General features: G+C 39.0%; 2 protein-coding genes across 5 annotated transcripts in view; one reads left to right on the top strand and one right to left on the bottom strand.

Moving 5' to 3' along the window:
- Nucleotides 1–165: 165 nt before the first annotated feature.
- sparcl2 (SPARC-like 2) lies at nt 166–8,602 on the bottom strand. The gene is made up of 9 exons (XM_088086842.1): nt 8,385–8,602; nt 7,803–7,904; nt 6,058–6,130; nt 5,339–5,450; nt 4,994–5,112; nt 4,697–4,851; nt 3,512–3,624; nt 1,829–1,923; nt 166–458 (listed from the first exon to the last, which is right to left on the bottom strand). Exons 2-9 carry the CDS (start codon nt 7,890–7,892, stop codon nt 403–405), a joined length of 813 nt encoding a protein of 270 aa, XP_087942968.1. The 5' UTR covers nt 7,893–7,904; nt 8,385–8,602; the 3' UTR covers nt 166–402.
- Nucleotides 8,603–10,864: 2,262 nt separating this feature from the next.
- ccser2a (coiled-coil serine-rich protein 2a) overlaps nt 10,865–21,020 on the top strand; it is a 76,505-nt gene continuing 66,349 nt past the window's right edge. For all 4 annotated transcript variants that reach the window (XM_042501613.2, XM_042501614.2, XM_042501616.2 and 1 more), the window contains exon 1: nt 10,865–11,482. The gene's annotated coding sequence lies outside the window, so the exon portion shown is untranslated. The remainder of the gene's footprint in view (nt 11,483–21,020) is intronic.

The following is a 21,020-nucleotide window of genomic DNA, read 5'->3' as shown; positions in this document are numbered from 1 at the left end:
TACATCACGCTGTCTGTCTGCACTGCTGTCGCCCTCTTTTTTTTTAATTGGTTATTCAAAGCATGCCATGTAATTTGCTACTTAATAATGGCTGTTGTGGCTGCTCTTTTACAACACAAATGTACAAATGTCAGCTAATGTAATTAACAAGGCCGCCGGTCAGTCCGTCCAGACATTTATTTACACACATGAATGAACAGACAGCCAGCAGACTTTCAGAACTGATGAGGTTGTAAATCACTGTGTTACGAGCTGTAATGCTGGTGTGAGCGAGATGCGTGAGCAGTGTGTAGAGGTGCCATCCAGTAGCTGTTAAATCAGGTAACTTTGATGATGTTTTCCTCAGCGAATTCTTTACAGTACAAACGACATGCAGAAAGGAGTTCATGGCCATTTCTCGTGTCAAAGGTAGTTCTCTTTGAGTGTAGGACACAGCTGGCGGGAGCCCATTTTCATTGCTGTGGATAAAACCAAGAAATATCAACAATCAGTTTTATTGGCTTAGTAAAGGCTCTGTTTGTTGAAGGTGATGGTCTTTTGTTGGCAGACAATGTCCATGTTATTAAAGGGGCAAAAAATTAATATGAAAGATTTGAATCTGACATACAAAACAGATTCCTAATCATAAAATGTAATCACTACTGAATTTTTCAAGGTATACTATGCAGGATTTTCGGTTACTGTTTGTAAACATGCTCGCCAGCTTAACTGAAAGTGAAAGCCAATTCCAGATTCACTTTTGTTTAGCATTTCGCCTCACTATATTAGCTTTTTATCAGCACCGTGCCTCTTGAATGCCTGCTGATTAAGGTTTTGCCCCCAACCTCACCTGAGCGCTGTGGAGATACTCGCCTTCAAACACACGTCCCAAGCACAGAAAATAAAATGAAAATAAGAAAGGGGCAGAGGGGAGAGTCTCTGCAGAAAAATACATAGCTATACACTAATAATGTGTTACAAGTGATGATTGAGAGGGATTACTTTTGTACTTTTATATATTGTTTTTTTTTTTTTTTTAGGAAAATCCTACATTGTATATCTTTAAATTTAAATACAATATTATATATAGCTCTGAAATGTTTTACATTGACAACCATCTTTCTGAGTTTATATAGTCAATAATAGTATAAAGTAGAGAAATTTGTCCAAGAACTTACAGTGTATATACAGTATTTTTTCTAATTCAAATTGCTCAAAATCAATAAGCCCAATTGGCATCTAAAAATTATAGTAGCAAGTGTGGGATGCTTTTGTACGGATCTGAATTACTTATCTTAACTTTTAGCGTCTGATCAAATTTAGACAATAAAATTTAAGATACAAAGATCTGATCTTAACATCTGAGATGACACCAAGGATAAACAATCGAGCTTGAGCACAATTTACTCATCATGAGCACTGCTACACTCCAACAAATTTTCCCCAAAGTCAATAAAAGTCAGGATGTCTTGGCCTCCACTGCATCTATTTTAACCTTCTTTTTTTAAATCTGCTTCTAGGTGGCCCACCACTTTCATGAACATGCAATCCTAAATTGCTGATTTGACCGTAATCATAATCCAGTAAACTATTTTCCAAATAAGAGGGTTCATGATTTACACCAAATTTTGGACTGAAACTTTAGGCAGAATGTATGGAAGAACATGTATCATAAATTATCCCATTAAGCTGGGTGAGAATCTTTGCTCCTCATCGACTGCATAAAATACAGTAGACTACTTTTAATCAATCACAGTCAAAAGGGGCTTTCAGTTAGCATTAACCTTCATCAACATCTGTCTGTCATCATGAGGAATTACAGGAACATTGGGCAAAAGTTTTAACTAACAGATGAAATGGTAGAACCAGGCCTCGGAGTGATCCACCAGACAGGTTGTCCACTCTCGCAGGGTCACCTTCCTGTTCCTGTTCCTGTCACATGACCTGCAAACACAGCACAGCATACCACATAGTAACTTCACAACACATTCAGTCATTTAAACCCATGCACTCATGCACACACAACATGACAGATATGAATGGAAACAATTGCACTGGGGCCCTTCAACAGCCATTGTCTTTCAGTTCACCCTGCATCTCTGAAGGGTACTCCTTCAATTTGTGTTAATCCATGGGCAGCGGGAGACACAGTGGGTAATAAACATTATCATTGCTGGGAATGGCTTGACATTGACACAGTCAGTCGTACTCCCACAAAAACCTGTCACTGCAGATTGGCAGAGAAAAGGGGGGTTGGGTGGGAGTATGGATGGTGGAGAAAAGGGGGAAAGATGTTCGCATGAAAGAATGAGTGAAAATGAAGGAAGGATTGACAGAGTGAGGCTGAGGATGTTTGAAGATGAAAGCACAGAAAGGGGAGAGAAGAGCTTGAGCGTGGAGGAGGAGTAAGATGATGGAGAGATGGTGTGGTCATGAGATCGAAGGGGAGGAGGACACAGGAAGCGGGTGCTGGCATGGAGGATGAATGGATAGATGGCGTGCAGAGAGAACAGCATGGTGGGAGGTGCAACTTGGTCACAGCGCGGGGGCGAAATGCATCGCCGTGTGACATTTTAACCCTTGGTGTTTCAGTAATTAGCTGGAAAGTAACATATTGCAAGAGACAGAAGGTGCACATTATGAACCTTTGTGAGACATAAGGTGTTGGTGATATAAACATGCTGAGCAACACTGCCCTCACGTTATTGACTGCTCAGTCACCTTATGGTCAGTATGATTTTACATACTTATCAAATAGGTCATGTAATCCTAGATATTTTTTTCCTACATGCTGCTGGCATCCTGAGAAATATATGTAACTCTAAAACTGAATCATTAGTAATCATGTGTGAATGCAACAATGTTATGTGTTTCTGATTTGTCAGAAAAAAGGCTAGGATGATAAAAAAGTTTTGGAGGCAGAACTGTGACGTTACAGCCTGTTCTCAGTCCAAACTCGTAAAAGACAGCCGCTTTGACAGTGCTTTTGGTGTGAGATTTTGACGCCAGAAGCCATCTTTCACGTCCACATGAAATGCTGCTAGACAGAACTGGTTGCGGTATTATTATTCATCGCATCACTTAACAACGTGGCTGGATGGAACCCGTCATGAAACACGCTAGGATGGCATCAGGTTGAAACAATCCCGCTAACAATGTAATATAAGTATAAGGAGTGTGAGGAGTAAGTGGAAGGTAGGATGGGTCTAACAAACCCTGGACTTTAGTGCAGGAATACTGTGTTCATTTCCCACATGAATGCAGTGTTTTTTTATTCTACACATTCTAGTGTTTTTTGATGTCTCTGTATTTGTTGCCATGCGCTGTTGTTGCCTAAACATAAACACATGCAGTGTAGTCCCACCATATGCTTGTGTTGACATCACAGTAGCAGCATCCCAGAGCATAAAGACCAGACGCAGAGAGATATCTAGAGAGTAATATTCATATGCGAAAGTCCACTGCAAAGTAGCATTATGCGACGCCTTGGGATAAGAATGTGCTGGACATTAACGTGTAAGGTGGGACTGACTGAAAGAACGTCGCAGCACAGTGCTCCAGTGGCATCCTCTTGTAACGCAGCTTCCTCAGGTCCCTGCGGCTCAACTTGCCATCCTTGTTCCTGTCCAGCATGGTAAATCTTTGCTAAAGAGAAAGAAGAGGAAGAGAGATGAAAATAATTGTTGAAAAAGAGCAACATTTCAAGATATATAATTTAAGTAATGCTTACAACATAGCTCTAGGTTGACCTATGTCAGTTGATCCAGACTGAAACATTTCAACAGCCATTCAATGGATTGCCATGAAAGTTGTTACACAGTTGAATTTTGTAATCCACTGAATATTTATGTAGCACCATCATCATGCCAATATTTAAATTTGTCCAATACTTTCCTACAAAGCTGACATTCCCACCATGCCATGCCAAAGCTAGCATTGGGATAGAAAAAACATTAATGACGGATCACAAGGCCAAGGGAACATGGGGCTGACCTACTGCTGACATTAGCTCTCAGCTCATAGCCTTACAGAGCTGCTAGCATGTACAGTCTCAAAAAGTTCTTTCCTTGCTAGAGTTAGTATTTAAATACAGTCCTTTAATGAAGGAGGTATGCACGGTGTTGAAGATGTAAGAGGTGCCAAAAAATAGTGCAATTCCATAAAAACATATTTACAGATCATCAAAAGAATGCATGAGCTCTCTTAATTCATTTGAGGCCAGGAGGTAAAGTCAACTAACGAGAGGGTATTAAGTTATCCCTCCATTCACCATCTTATTGAATAATTTAGTGATTATTGACCAAATCCTATTTATATAAGGTGTTCTTGAGAGCCCCTGTCTCAATCTGTGGATGACCACACCACACGCAACACAAGAACTTGCCATTTACTGTGGGCTGTTGGCATCGATTTCTCGCCAGACGCTGCATGAAGCACTGTTTGTATATTAGCCCGACGATGGTGTCTGGTGTCAAAAACAACTTTATGTTCAGTGTTAGGTTACGCTGGGAGTGAAAGTGATCCCTTGGTGTACTAGTCTTCCGGCGATAGTTCTTTTAGCATAACATTTTGTTGTGGATATTGATTTCATTTGCGTCATCATAAGCTGAGATCATACATCATGCTCACTACATCATCTTCTCCCCCTGTGGGTGCAGACTTTTGGTGTCTGCAAGTCTGCTGCTCAGGCTCATTTCAAGTGTGAAGTTTCAGCTACCTGTGCTAGTTGTGTCCTCTGGGCATGGCTGAGGCAGCTCTGAGGTGGGGCTGCAGGTGCGTAGGACTCCCCCATTCGACTCAGGAGCAGAAACCAGTCCAGGAGACGATATGGAAATTGGCCTAACTCCTCCTCAGTGCATTTAGCCTTGGGGACTGATCAAGAAGGAGCTCATTTGGCAGGCTGCAGCACACAGTGAAGATAGTGTGTGATATCCAGTGCTGTGTGTGTGTGTGTGTGTGTGTGTGTGTGTGTGTGTGTGTGTGTGTGTGTGTGTGTGTGTGTGTGTGTGTTTACCCAGACAGGGGCCTGCGTGAGCCAGTCCGGTGCGGCGTCTCTTTCTGCAGGCTTCTTTATGCAGCAAACACTCATTCCCATAGGTCTTTCCTAGAACGCTGCACACTGGTGCCCTCTGCCTGATCGCATGAGCCAGTGACCAAATGCAAAATTTTATGTGAGGATGGATCGCACATGGATCGCTCTTGTTTATGATTTCATCTCCACATCTACATATTTTTTGTAGTTTTATGGGTAACGTTAACAAATCCAGAGACAGTGATTAATCACCTTTACATAGGATAAATCTGAGTACACTTTTGTTCAAAAACAGGAAATTATCTTTTTTTTTGTTTTTGTTTTTACCGTGGACAGGATTGAGGACAAACACACTTGGGGACAAGGACTCCATTTTCCTGAACTGCCTGGCACCAAGATCCCACTGGACTGTGGCATTTCAGCAGCTCACAAAGTTTTTCTGAAACATAAAGAAACATTCCTGTTACTGCATATTTTTTCTGTTTCACGTCTGTGTTTTCTTTACAGACCATCTCTAAAAACCACTCTGCTCTCAGCGCTGATTAAAAGTGTTTTGGATGAGGGCATCATTTAAACTTTCTCATACGAAAGCTTAACAGAGATTTGAAGGAGATACATTTTCACTGTTGGGGTTAAATTGTAGAGCAATGCCAATACAAATTTACAAATATGTAAAAAATTATGTTTTCTAAAGTATGGCTTAGTTATTTTTGAGGGTTAAAAGTCTAAATGTTTTTTGTTCATTATTATTGCATTATTATATTCTTTTTATTACATACGTGGTTATATATATCTATCTTTAACATATGTCTAACTTTGTTGACTCTGAATTGTCCCTGCCAGTTTCTAAAAGGTGACTTTATTGTGTGCCAGCATGTACATTTTTTAAACATATTTGACTCACTTGACATGGAAAAAATGATTTGCTGCAGCTCATGATGCTTGTTTTGTATCTTGGACTTTGGGAAGAGAGCAAATGGCCTCAGAGAGAGCTTACTATATAACTGGAATGCGTTCCTTTAATGTACGGTATATTAAAGTCTTACCTGGCTCTACTCTGCCAATGTAAGGTCTCAGGCTCTCCTCTGCTTGTCTCTGTCTGCGCTGGGCTCTGCCTCCCTGAAACACACACACACACACACACACACACACACACACACATTTTTTTTCCATGTCATTCCATAGGCATGCACTATACTCAGGTAAAAACTTACTTGTCAATGTAAACCTATTGTCTTAAACTTTGGATCATGAGCCAGAATGATGTGTCCCCACATGGCGATAGTTTGTGTTTTCATCAATGTGATGCATCACAGCCGAGGAAGGCTATTATCAATCAGAACAATCAAAAAATGTCAACTTCTTGAAGTCATTTTTACTTTACATGATTTTTAAAAAAAAACATCAAATGAAACCACAATGAAAATGGTATGCGTTCTATATCACATCCATCTCTCTTTAAACGCCCCAATTCCAAACTTGTATTTCCAGAAACTTTGTAGTCCGCGCCAAATCCACATCTGCCCCCAAAGTCCTACCAGATGAGATGGGAAACAGGTGCAACTCTGACCTAAATTACTCGAGCCATGCTTCCATAGCGCATGAGTTGCTATTCAAACACCCATCACAAAATAATCCTGATGACCGGTACAGCAGACAGGTAAAGGAAGACTATGTGCACTAAATGTCTTGCAAAATGATCCTTTACCAAGTGTTTCAGTTGTAGCACTGTTTATGGAACAATCCACGATCATCTTTTTAAAATTATTATCATTAGAGACAGAAAAAAAGCATATTTTTCCTCTTACCTATTGTGCTACATATAGATTGTTTGGGTGTGAGTTACAGGGTGTTGGAGAAATTGGCCATAGAGATGTCTGCCTTCTCTCAAATATAATTGAACTAGATGGCACTCAGCTTGTGGTGCTCAAAGCTCCAAAATAACCTCATTTGGAAAACTCAACAGTCTAGTTCCAGAAATCATGACCCGCTTACTCAGATAATCCACAGACCTTGTTGTGAGCAGTTTCATGTTGGAACTACTGTCGTTCTACTGAACTGCGCCCACCAACAACTGGTGTTTTTCAAAGTAAAGGAATGATGCTTAAATGGCTGCAGTTCAAGGAGTCATTGAATCCCGCTCAAGGCCCAATGTCAAGGATGCTTCAAGGACCAAGTGCCCACAATTCTTTGCGCATGCTTTGCTGGAATTGAGGGTGGGGCCTCTTCAGTGATAACCTGGGCACTCATTAGCCTGTTCCAATATGTGTTCACCGAATGCCAAGGAGGGTGGAAAGAAGAGAAGTCACGGTCTCAAATGTCATCACACAATTGGGGTACAGCACATGCACATTAGCTGGCTTAGTGGTGCTAGATGAGCTATCGGCAGATGCACGCTTCCTTCTAAGTGGTGATACGGTTGGCAGGTGTAGGTAGATAGAAAGGAAATAGTTCCAACATAAAACTGCTTACAACAAGATCTGCGGATTATCTTGAATAACAGGGCCCTGTTTCTGTAAAGAGACATTGTTTTTTAAGTGTAATTTTTTGGCGCTTTGAATGCCTTTATATTGGAGAGAAGTCGGACATCTCTACGGCTGATATCTCAAACACTCTTCATCTCATATCAAAACTATGTTGTTTTATTAATAGCACTACAAGTAAAACGAAAAAATATGTTTTTCTGATTTTAGGATGACGTGTCCCTTTAAGCTTTGTACCAAACTAGTTTGTAGTTTTTAGTGCATATCCAGAAAATTTAGACAGAAGCCACACACAAAGTTAAACTCACCATGGATGTACAAGTGTGAAGACTCAGGAGAAGAAACAAGGTCAAGCTCAGGTTCATGACTGAAACATCCAACAGGCTACAAAAGGACATTGAGAAATGTTCCTGCAGGAAGAAAATATTAGACTCTCATCATGCAGACAGAGTTGTGGTTGCTATTTCTGTAGAACATATACTGACAAAGGAATATCAGAAATATCTGGATCTAATTTCAGCAGCTCTACGTTTACATTTCTTGATATCAGTTACGTTTGAGTTAAATACGAGAGATAAATAGCACTAAAGGACTATCAATTTACCCAGATGATGCTTCAATAGTAGGTAATAATAATAATAGATGGATTATTTGCTTATTTCTCCTGTGGTGTCATTTACACGACTATTACTCAATTTCCAGTCATTCCGATAATGTACCAGGAAACAATACAGCTCATTGAGCCTCAAGTAAACAATTATTTTCCATCAAGGAGGAAAAAGTGGGTTGAATTACACAGAGAGGACATTCAGCTTTCAGTTGAGGACGTTATTACAGTCTAAGAAGTCATTCTGTCTCCTCTCGGATGCTTGAAAAAAAAAACATCTTACCTGGGCCTCTATCACTGCTTTCTTCTGTTGTTATTCCCTTGTTAGTGTTCTTCTTGTCCTTGTTTCCAGATACCTTTGTCTCTGTCTCACCGGCTCCTGTGAGGGTGTATCCTTTATTTTTTACAGCCTTCTTCTTACTTTTTTCTTTTTATTTGATCCATTTATTTTTACATTCTTGCCTTATCTAACCCCTCCTCTGCTTTTCCCTATCTGTCTGACTTTCCTCCCTTCACTTAGCTTCTTGCTGACTGCAGCAGAGTGAGTGCACAGGTAGCTGAACTCTGTTGTTTAAGACATTTTGCAGTTGAATGCTGCTTGGGAGGAATATGAGGGAAGGGACAGGAGAAGCTTGAATTGCTGACAAAGAGAGAGAGAGGGGATGTTTTTTGGGAGGACTTTGGTTGGTTTGCATTGAAGTTGGCCCCGGTCCACAGGAAGATTTACAAGCCAGATAGAACATATGGTCACACTTTGTCTTCTTCTCTCTCTGTCGTTCTCACATGCAAGCTCGCCTCATGTTTCAGACATATGCAAACACACACCTGAAGGAAAAGGAAATGCATGTGTGTGGAGGAAGGATACCTCTGAGAACATTAACTGACAAATACAATAATAGGGATAAGACTGCTCTCTAGTGGTTATAATGATCAATAACAGTTTCAGTGTGTGATAGGTAGAAATCAAAAAATGTGTTTTGAATCAAACAAGTCGTCTGTTTGTTTCTTCTTTAAGGAAGGCCATAAAAATGTGAACACTTTTAGTTTCATAAGTTGTTTTTCTGACTCAGTTTCCTCTTAAAATATTTAATGAAACCATGCTTTAAACATTTTCCCAGAGTAAGCGTCTCTCAAAGTACGGAAGAAGCAGTGAATATTAAATTGAGGAGAAATACATGAATAAGTAAAACAGGAAAATATCAAAATAAACATAGCCTTGAGAAAAGTGTGTGTATCCTGTTGGTGAAGCAGCAGCATGTTTGTTAGTGTTTTGTTTGTTGTGATTTAGGGTAATTTAGGCAAAATGCGAGCAACTGTCCCAGGGCCCAGGACCCTCAGGGGCCTTAAAAGCCCCACAGTTAGTGTAACAAATAGTAAGTTGTTTGGGAATAAACACCACCAAATCACAATGTCACCCAAAATTAGAGCATCCTTAAGGCGGGTCTTGTTTTCACCAGTTGTCTTGTAAAGTTTGCATGACAGAAATGATCACAAACAGAAGGTCAGTAGAGGCCCAAAGCTAATCCTAAATCTAATACATTTTAGGCAGATACCAAAAGGATGCTTGGTTATCGTACACAAATGATCAAACAAGCATGAATGAATCTAACTAAAGTTGAAGGGAAGTAGAAGTTGCAACTGAGTCCTGCATAAATATTTTTCTTTATAAAGCTTTATACTGTAAGACAGGTAAACAACAACAGCTTTAGTTTGCAGTACATGTTGTTAAAACCCCTTTAGCTGTTTGGATAAACGTTAAGACAGTTTGACCAGCCTAAAGTGTTTTTCATAACCTGATGACCCAAATGTGTCACTGTTCAGTTGCTACTAAACGATCTAAAGCATTAGTTAATGATTTCTTTGATTCAAAAACAATTATTTAGAAAGTGGTACTACCACTAGGCCTACAATATGATTAACATCAAATTTTTATTAGTGCTATCAGGGGTTAATACCAAGCATGAAATAATAACACTGGTGACACAAGTTGAGTACTTGTGCCACCATTATTTCAACTGATCTCCAACTTCAGTAAAATAGCATTAACACAATGTAGAAATACTCTGTTACTACATTGAATTACTTTTCTGGGTAGCTTGTAAATACCCTCCAGGGGATAAACAAATACATTTATTTGCTGATTGGATTTTGTATTATTCAGCAGAATTTACAAAGTAACTAAAGTTATCAGATAAATGCAGCATAGTGAAGTCAAAACAAAACAAAACAACAACAGACAAACAAAACAATGTCTCGAGTATAGCCTACAGCGGAACAATGGAAACACTGGAAGCACAAGTATCTCAAAAATGTACCTTAATACAGTAGTTGAGTACAGTGTTGAAATGTAACTAAGTACAAATTCGTTGTACTGTGGGGTTCTACTAAGTGAAGGATCAAAATACTTCTTCCACCACTGGTTGAATACATGTAGCCTACTTTTTTCCACCACTCGGTGATAACAATAATTTCACATCCTGCTAGTGCTTTACTGTTATTACTTTCGCGTGCACGCCACAACTGTGCACGTGTCTCTTATTATAGTCTGACGTCACATCAAGAGAGGGCTGTAGTGTACAAGCTAGTTAAATTTCGGTGAGTTAAGCTACGTTTTGAAACGTGTTTATTCCGTAAAAGTCATTAAAATAATACTAAGCACGCGGACACAGCTTTAAAAATAACCCGCAGATGTCCGCGAAGCAGCACTTTGAGATTAGCACGCGGTGTCACCCTTTGAGACCCAGCTGACATCATAAACGCTCCGCCCAGCTGGAAGCGAGAGGACGATGTCTGAATGATAAACTGCTTTGGGAAGTCAGTCTGCACCGTGTGGTTTCCCACTGGGTCTTCTACTGTGATTTCTTTAATTGCAAGACTCTTTCGTATGGGGATTTTTTTTAAGCATTTACACGTGTGGATTGTATCTTCGCGTGGCTTTACGGACCGTGTTTTCCAGTCGGTAGTGCTCTCGGTATCATCAGTTGGTCGGTGTTGACATCGTGACAGTGAAACTAACAGCTCAGTAGTACAGTAGCTCCGGGCTATTGTAACCTTAAAGTGGAAGTACTTCATGGAAATACGAGAAATTCCCAACATATTTGGTGTATATTTTCCAGTCAGCTCGTCTTGATTGCACGGGACTCGTATTACATCAAGTGTAAAGCTTTTTATTGAACTTGTGTAATGAGCGTTGGTTATGGGGCTAACGTTAACTGTCACTTCATCAGTCTATCTTAACGCTCAAAGACAGTTTTAAACGGATAGTGAAAGACTGGGCTGCCTCTTCCTCACTTTACAACATGTTATGAAGACAAGGAACAAGTGGACTGTTTGCTGACCCATCGTCGAGACTGTAAACATGATTTTAACTGCTTAATTCTGGTGAGTGCAATCATACTGTACACGTTCAAGGCTATAAAAGCTATGTTATGATGGTAAAATGATTGGAAAACAATTAAAGTTACCCTGTGAGGGATATAGGCTGCCTTTATATTGCGTTAACTCCATACAAATTTCTGTCAAAAACACGTTAAGAGGGCGAAGAGCAATTTAACAAGAAATGGCCCCAAAACGAGCAAGACATTGGTGAAAAAAAAAAGTTACAAGAAAATTAAATGAAAATAATAAAAAACAAAATAAAATGGAATGAAAATAGAAGAAGAAAAAAAGCAAATGACCTCAAGAAAGTTCTAAAAAATAAATTATGTTATTTTTTCTTTTTTAAAAAACATATTTTCCAATAGGTCATTAATAATACATCATAAATGTAATATTCTGGACATTTTTCCCTTTTTTTCTGTTCATATGTAAAAAAACATCCCCTGCTAATTTTCACATCAATTCCTTATCACCTTTTACTTTTCTTTCTTTCTTTATTTTTTTTTGCCAAGTCGCTTATTATGTTGTTTCCCATATTTTTTGAAAGAAATCAAACTGTTTTTCTCAGGTTTTAGAGGTTTAAATGCTCATGAAAGGCATTCAAATACTTGATTCAGGTGGTTAAGGGTTAAATATTCTTATTTTTTATAATTGAGTATGTTTTGGTACAGAGCATGACAGCTACACAAATTTTGTATGTATATTTTAATTAAAATGATTAAGAAAAACAAACCCATGCCTTTGATGGGGTAGCATGTCTCAGTGATGCCCACTGAGGCAGAAGAGGCCATGTTTTCTAACGTCACAACATCACCCCCACAGTCATAACATGCCCTGGAAAGAGTCACTGTACCATGAATGAGTATGAGCAGGCTTTTATGTAATAAGCCTATAAAAAGTTACTTATTATATAATTGTGCACATTGGTCTCATTGTAGATAAACATTGGAAAAATATCGAAGTGCTTGACAAGTGTCTCACCATGTCACATCGTCTCTCTGTATTTCTCAGATGTTAATACTAAACGCAGTAAAATCTTGAATATACTGAAATAATCTCGGAAAGCCATTGCCTTGAAAAAAGGAACTGTAAATCTTCATGCATGCTAACTTTAGATCTAAGAAATCTAAATCTGTCTACTTGAAATTTAGCTGTATTTACATTATTTTGTCAAGCCATTGCAACTTAAAAATGACAAGTGAAATTACCTTGTTCTTTCTAAGTGTTAGCACCTTCAGTAAACCAAGTTAGTCTGCTGTAACTTCATGTTACCCCATCAAAGTCCGCTGTAACTCGATCATGACAAAGAGGATTTTTACAATTATGAAGTTAGGAGAAGTTTTATTTTTTAACGTGTTTAAGAAAATGCCAATATGACTGACTAGTATGCAACCAGCAGAATAAAGATGTATAGCACAGAGGTACTGAGTTGCTAAAGACTTATTTAATAAAATCTGTCATTTTCAAGTTGTAACAACATCACAAAGTTTAATAAATGTAACTAAATTGTAAGTAAACATAGCAATTAAATATTAGGATGAAAAAATTAAGATTAATAGTTATATTTACCTACATTTTTCAAGGCAATCAGTTTTCTAGATTTAAAAAAAAAGTAAAATCAACTTGTTAGATTATGCAGTGTTAGGGGAACTGTGTTGTTGAGTTACACACCACTTAGATGTGTGTTCCTCATGCACATGTCAGGATTAAAGGGTAACATAAGATGACTCATGTGCCTTCATGCACGACTCAAGACTGGAGTTCAAATTTAACCAGGGTTTTTATACCATGCAGTGCAGCCTCACATATTCATATTTTTACACCACAACTGAAGTTGCTGTCAGTCAAGTCTCATAACTATGTGTGTGTACCATTTTAGGCTGTGCTCTCTATAGCCCCAGACAGTGCAAAGCGCCATGGTATCAACACACCAGCACACGTTAGGATAAGGCATGACTGATTGCTCTCAGTGTAAGTGAGATGAACGCTCCTCTGGTGTGCCTCAGTGTTAGGGTGGGGTTGCGTTTACACACACACACACACACACACACACACACACACACACACACACACACACACACACACACACACATGCAAATCCATGTGTGTGTTCCTCAGGCACCTGTTGGCATAGGTCCTCGAGTGCCACCTCGGCTGAGGGTGCGTTTACAATCTGATTCCCCCCAACAACAGCTGAATGTCTCTGCTATGTGCCTGCCTGCTAAAGACCCCCCAAATTGCAGTTCAATATATGAGGGTTTTCCCAAAGTGTGTCTCTGTTATCTGCCTGTCTTCATGTGTGCTCTAACCGTCAGCGTCTAGCTGTGTGTGAGGATACACATTACTCTGTGCATACTAGTCATTCCAAGACACTGTAATGCCCCTAAAGGGCGACCTTGAGGCCAAGATAAGGTGTTAAAGTGTGCTTGCAGGATGCTAAAAGCAACTGTTTACAGGACAGAGAGGTGTTGAGTCATTTGTGAGGCAATGTCAGAAATCCCAGACCGATGGAGTTCGTATAGATCAAGGTGAATGTCAAGTTAGATTGTTTGGGTTCTTATCCATAGACAGTATATTTACATACAGTAGATGTTAGTCGGCACACCCCCAGTTTGGAAAAGCAGGCTGGAGTCTGACATGGAGGCTAAGCAATCTACTTTTGTGGACATGGTCAGCAGCAAAACATTTTTTAGCTATGTTTGGAGTATTTTAATGTCCAACAATGATTCCAAAAGGAAATTAAGCTGTTATATTGCTCTCCTCAGAGCCAGACTCCATTAAGAAAAACAGTGATTTAACACTGCTTAACACAGGAGCTGTTGGTCTATCACTGCCTCGATCAGCTGGCTTGTTTGTGTGACTTTGGCAGTTTGACAAAAAGGAAGATGACCAAAAAAAAAAAGAATGTTTTGGAATGTTTTGGAAGAATGTATGTTTTTCTGTAACATAATTTTAAATATTTAATTATAATGATTTTAAATATAGATTTCAGTTATAGTTCTGGACATATTCTTCCTAATTTATTTGATAATTTTCTAACAATTCCTCCCCGTTTTAAAACTTGTTTTCAGGTCATTTTCTTCATCACCTTTAACTAATTTCTTATAATTTGAGGGACATTTCTTGCCACGTTGGTCATTGCTGTTTCCTACATATTTCAGAAAGAAATCAAATCAGTTTGCTCAGGTTTTAAACGGTTAAATAGCTTGTGAAAGGGGTCTCAACACAGCACATGAAAAGTGATATCAAACCGGATTTTAAAGGGTCAAAAGGGTTCATTTGGATTCACCAGACACACAATAACATAAAGTAACTAACTGACTGAAACCATGGTAGACCAGCGGCTCCTGTTTTTAGGTAACAGCAGCTCTTTTTTTTATATACTTATTATGGATATTTACTCTATACAGCCCCTCTTCAAAATTCAAACTATCCTTTTAACAGCCCTTCAAACCGTCAGACATGAGCTGTCTGCATCCTTTCCGCTTTAGCATTTACTGTACATCGTCATTTCTCTGAGATTTTTAAAATTGAAACAACATGGAGTTTTTGTTTGAACAGGCTCTAACTTAATGACTAAAGTTCAGAATCAATCCGGGATGTTGTGCTCATAGTTTTGTGAATGTTTTCATGTGTGTTGTTGTGCTCAGAGCCTAGTGAATCGATTTAACCCCTCTCTGATCCTCCCTGCCCTGTACTCTCCCTGTATGTGGCCTATCATTAGAGCTATACTTAGCCACGCTTATCAGTTCCCTCGGTAAGACCACAGATGTTAAGAGCCTGGAATAGCTCCGTGTGTAGCCGAGTGTAGACACAGGATCTCAGATGCACTGACACAGGGTCAGAAATTGATAGGTGCTTTGGGCAAAAACGCCCTTCAGAGTTCAGGAAAGGCCCTTTCAATAAAAAAAAATCAAAATCCTCTAATATAGGAGTACTTTTTTACCTCATTCACAGTTTACTTTACGATTGATTTTAATGTTTCTGTGGGAGTTTTTGGCCAGGTGATTGATATACCCTGAAGTAGTAAAAGTTTTGAAGTTTGTAATGAAAAATGTTGGCAGAAATTACAGCATCAATAGGTCAATAGGGAAAAGACAGTGAAAGATGGCTCGGCAAAGGAAAAAAGAGAATATTTCACACACTGTCAAGCCCTGCTCTAATGTGTAGAAGATGAAGAGCAACGTTGAAGTGCTTTGACATTTCAGAAAATGTTTTTTCAATTGAGGGTGATACATTTACAATTTTCTTGTTTGTGCTATGATATGTGGCACTGTTTTTAACTGTTTTTTTAATAGTAGATTGAAAGTTATATGGTGTCTGCACAGAAAACAGCTCCATATACAACATGGGTTGAGTGTTTTTTACTATGTTATGAGTGCCTATCCCTGTTCTTTTGCCACAGACATTGTGTTTGCACAGGTGTCGTTTTGAACACAATGCATGGTGGTGGCAGCAGATGTGTGCCATTATTGGCTTGATGATGACGACATGTATTGCAAAGAAACAATGAGCAGTTGCTTAAATGTCAGAAATATGTGACTCAAATTGGAATATGCCTGTTTCACATCAGACATTTTTGACTTTTCATAGCTGGAAAGGTAGAGGCGTTACAAATAACATTAACAATAATAATCTGAGTTGCTGAATCTAAAGCTCCTTCATTACCATGGTACACCCACGCAGGTATGGTCCATTTGCCTGATTAGATTTTTGTCCAGCCTTTCTGGGTGTGTACAAACTGTGCATGATTGGCATTATCCAACTTACATCTTTGCTCAATATCTACCCGAGGCACGTTTAATCTGATGACGGTATGCACGGTTTTGCTTTGTTTCAGTTTGAATGACATGTTTCTTTAAAACAGTGTGCAACAGACTTTGAGTTAGATTTACTCTGGCTGTGCGATATTGCTAAAAATGTTATCACAATAACATTTTCTTTATTATTTTTGTTATTTCGTTATTAAGTCAGACAAAAAAAAGATGTCAAAATCTTAATTCGGGTCAGCACAGCAGCATGTCAAACTCTTTGGACAGAGTGTTTGAAATATTTGTTTTTTAGCTGACAATGTAAACATAATAAATAAACAAGACAAAAATCTCAACTCAGTATTTTCTGTACAAGTTTCACACCCACAGTGTGTATTATCTGCCCTTTTTCAATCAAAACAATAATGATTGACAGATTTTGATAAGGTCATAGAAAAGCAAAGAAAGTCTATTGGATATGGCTGAGGCAGAAATCATGTTCACAGACAAGGAAATGTATGACCGTTTTATTCACATACCCTTTAGTCACATGATGTCATAATATTATATGAAATACGTAGCTGTTAGTCAGTCATATTAATTTAATGACTTACTCACCTCAGCAAAATAACAAAATGCAGACAGAGCACAGGTTTTCTGTAACATTTATGTGAGTCTATATATTGTTTTATAAAAAATCCTGCATAGTTTGCTAGCAAAACGACAAAACGTTTTCCCATGTTTTGTCAGGGCTGAATGTGCCCTCTAACAGGGGCCTAATCGGCTGTAAGTGAAAACACCTGTGTGAATGTGCAAGGCCTTTGAATAAAAATGAGTGAGAGAAAATTATGATAAGGCGAAGGAAAGTGCTTTTGTCATAAATGAGAGTACTTTATTTGATGTTTGAACTGTATGCTGTTCCTTTACTGAGGGCGGAGGGTTGGCAGGTTCAGTCTGTGCCTCAGCAGGTGTCTGTACTTGTCATTATGCCAGCTGTCAGTGTGGCTCATATCAACTTATGTGACAGAAAAATTAAGTGTGTGCCCCGCTTCATCCAGCTCCTTTGTTACTTATTAGTTTCAGGTAAGGTAACTACACTGAGCTTGCACTAAACCAGGCTATAGGGTGGCTCTCCTGAAAACCTTTCCATCTCATGCAGTAATCCTTCGAGGCTTTGAGTCATGTGATATTGTACAGTCTTTTTGTCCTTGGGACGAGACATTAGACGACTCATGTGCATTAGACTGTGAGCTTAGTTTTGTGGGTGAAAGTTTGCTTTCAACACTGCTGAGTCACTCTCAATCACAGTGTGTAATCTGCTGCATTCAGCTGTTCAAAATGAGTGTTTTTCGCAGACATAATGGTTTGTTTCCAGACCACTGCCTAGTTTATAAAGCATGTCTGAGTCTTTGGTCTTGTGCTACTGTACCAGTTTCATTTTCCACATTGTCTCTGTGGTCACTCAGTATACCATATCATTGTCTCTCCTAAACATTCATGTTATGCAGGATAACAGGGAATTTCTTGTGACACACTTATAGAGTTAAACTCTGGATCAGATGGATGAGATGTTGTAGAGACTGAAGTGACATATGACTCATTACTCATGTCCTGTTCAAAGGCAAAAACAAATGCTGTCCCAGTGCCCTGCACAGACATGAAGTAAATATTCAAATGCTGTGTTTGCATGGCAGGCTCAACTGCAGCATCAAACAGCACCAAATAATGGACTTCATTGTGCCGGGGTGCCTTTCTGTGCTCAAAGCAATTTACACAGCACACCAATGTCAGTTTATCCCAGACGGCTCCCGAGGTGAATAGAAAGGTTACGCTTTTGTATCTGACACTCTTTTGGACAGATTCCTCTCTAGTTTCATCAGTTGACCCAGTAGCTCTAAACTCTGTAAAAAATGGAAACAAAGGCATTTGATGGATGTTTACCACCAACTGTGGCCTTATTTGATGTGAGGAGGCCTTGTTCTTCCTGGTTCCATGTGAGACTGTTTGCTAGTTACTGTACAAACATGTGCTGTAGTGTTTGAGGGAAGCGTTTGTTAGGAGACAGACTGATGAAGTGAGTGGAAAGGAAGGAGGCACAGGAAAATAGGGAAGTTAGGCATAGAGGAAGTAGCAGTGTATTGTCCATTCACAGAGGATTAATCCACAAGGAACATGATCTATTTAAAGCTTATTTCTGAGACTATATAATGAGATATATTGACATATTGAGGGCCTTAACTTTAAGTTCTTTCTCGGAAAGCCACATCTCTCACCTCTGATAACAGGAGTGTGTTTTGAAATGTAACTTGTGGAGATAAGAAATGAGTCGGCATAAGTTACAGTAAAATAAATGCCCAATAAGTAGCATAGTTAGTAGATAAGCTGGCGATGTTCCAGATGAACTTTTAGTCAGTGTCTAGAAAAGCCGTTGGTACAGTAAAAAAGTGATATCATTGTTAGCAAAGAACAGCTCCTGGGGAGGCAGGCGGTTGCTGAACTAGACATAAACTCTGCATGTGATCCTGAGTCCTAGTTGCTATGTAAATGTTTGTGGTTCTCTTCAAGAGTCATGTGAGAAAACATTTTTAAAGTATTAAAGTAAAGTATTTCACCAATACAAAGAAAGTCCTCACAAAAAACTTGGTTGCCTATGCAGTAGAAAGATGCAAATACTTTTGAAATCGGTGCTACATGAGCAGAGAAAACAGAAAAAAAGGACACATTTGCTCAAGATGTGGAAAACCAGCAACTACCAGAATGCATCACACCTTACCAGATGCTCCCACTGGCGGGTGATGTAATATGGACTGGTTCATGTGAAACAATGGTGGCCAGTGATCTCGTTTTTTGATCTCCACTCATGTAGCCTCCGCTTTCACTGTGTAGGAAGCAGTATGGTGCCCACTTCCTGTTTATAACCTTTCACTCTTACAGCTAAACACAACATTTAAATATGTTTCTGGAAAAATGTGGGGAAAGAGAGTGCAGTAACATAATTTTAATTTATATTCGATCAGCACCGCCTAGTTTTACAATTTGATGGGATTTCATCTGAGTTTAAGGTAACTCCCTTGATCAGCTACTCTTTTTCTGCACTGCTGGCGGCATTGGTGGCAGAATATGTGGAAATACAGCCTGTAGTTCAAGCAACAGCCAGGAGCCGGCAAAATTCCTCGAAATGACGTAAAACATATCATTTGGAAGAGTTTTGCTTTGGGGGGAGAAAGGACATCTGGGCAATGGTTAGATGGAGGGAAGTTTACAAACTATCCACATTGTTTTGATTAAAAACTGTCTGAAAATCGGTGAAATATTCCTTAAAGTCACAAGCCTAAACACGATTATGCTGCAATGAAGTTTGGTTCATATACTGTAAGTGTTGCTGAAGCTTTGACCCTCTCAGAGTTTATGAAGGATTAATCTTTCTCTTAAGGGGCTAATCTTATACATTATGTGCTTTTATGATTAAAAACATGAAAGTTTAGTTAAACATGACATTTTGCTTCATATTATGCTTTAACTCATTTCATTGTGTCTGATATGATACTGACAAATTAACTGTCTATCTTAATAACAGATAATAAAATGTGCTTTTACAACAGCATGGCTTCCTGCATGCTGAAGATAAACATTTCAATAGATCTATTTTCAGCTTATCAAGTAATGTTTATCTGATGTTGCGCTATGAATTCTGTGCTGCAGATAAAATGTAATAAAGTCATCTCACACATCCATTTCCCCAGTGACAGGATGGAGCTGCTTTACGGTTATGTAACATGCACATGCACTTTAAGGTTATCGTGATCTTCGCTATGGGACGTTTTGAGTTGAAACCAAGGCTGGTCTCATTTGATAGTTGTAGGGAGGGGGCTGCATATACCTTAAATGTGCATTTCCCCCTATAAAATCATAAAAGTAGGACTTTTATTTTGACAAATTTAAAGGCATTTACAACAAAAATTGATGCAGAAAAAGGGTATATTGGTGCATAAAAATTCTACAGGAAATTAAAAATGGTAGTCAATAACAATATTTTAGTATAAGGTATTGTATCGAAGTTTTAAATTCCAGTATTGTGTTTTCTCAGCAATGGCGCCATGGAGTCAGTTCAGGTGAAACAGTTTTATCATCCAATTAAAATTAATACATTGTTTGCAGCAGCTGTGTGTGATGTTTCACCTGTGTGATCAATCAATAATATGATATCCTGTGGTCTCAGTGAAGTTTACGCTTCAAACAGAAGTGTAAGCCTCGGGCGGCTGACTGTCCGCCCTGCCTTCAGCTGCCGTCTACATAAACGACTCTAATGACCTCACTGACAGTGATTGGCACTTGCGCTGTTGCCTGGCGACACTTATCAGCCTTTCCAGCCCTTTTGGCCAATCAGGAGGTGAGAATTAAATGGAGCTGTCAAAAGCACCGCAGTCCTCTCACTGTGGGGTTCAAGTGAAAGTCATACATGAGAGGGGAACAGATATTCGCATGTATCTCAGGCTGTGAATTATAGAGCAGAGAGGAGTGGTGTGAGGAGAAATGTGATTATGGTGATAGGACATCTGGGCTGCTATAACAGTGAAGATAATTAGATTTTATTTAAATCCTGCCAAGACTTCTAGCGTCAAACCTCACAGAGAAGACAGCAGCAGTTATTCTTATGGATGAGTCAGGGAGGATGATGAGGACTTTTTGAGTGTTTTTTCTTGGTTGTGACTAGTTAGAATAACTCTTTTTTTTGGTTTAGACTTTAGTTGTGTGCGTACATCCTAAATAAAGATTGCACAGCAAAAAAA

Source organism: Plectropomus leopardus, chromosome 13, assembly GCF_026936395.1.
Source record: "Plectropomus leopardus strain MGB_pleo_1.0 chromosome 13, ASM2693639v1, whole genome shotgun sequence".
Classification (NCBI taxonomy): Eukaryota; Metazoa; Chordata; class Actinopteri; order Perciformes; family Serranidae; genus Plectropomus; species Plectropomus leopardus.
Note: the sequence above shows the minus strand (reverse complement) of the source record. Positions and strands in the feature narration are given on the sequence as shown.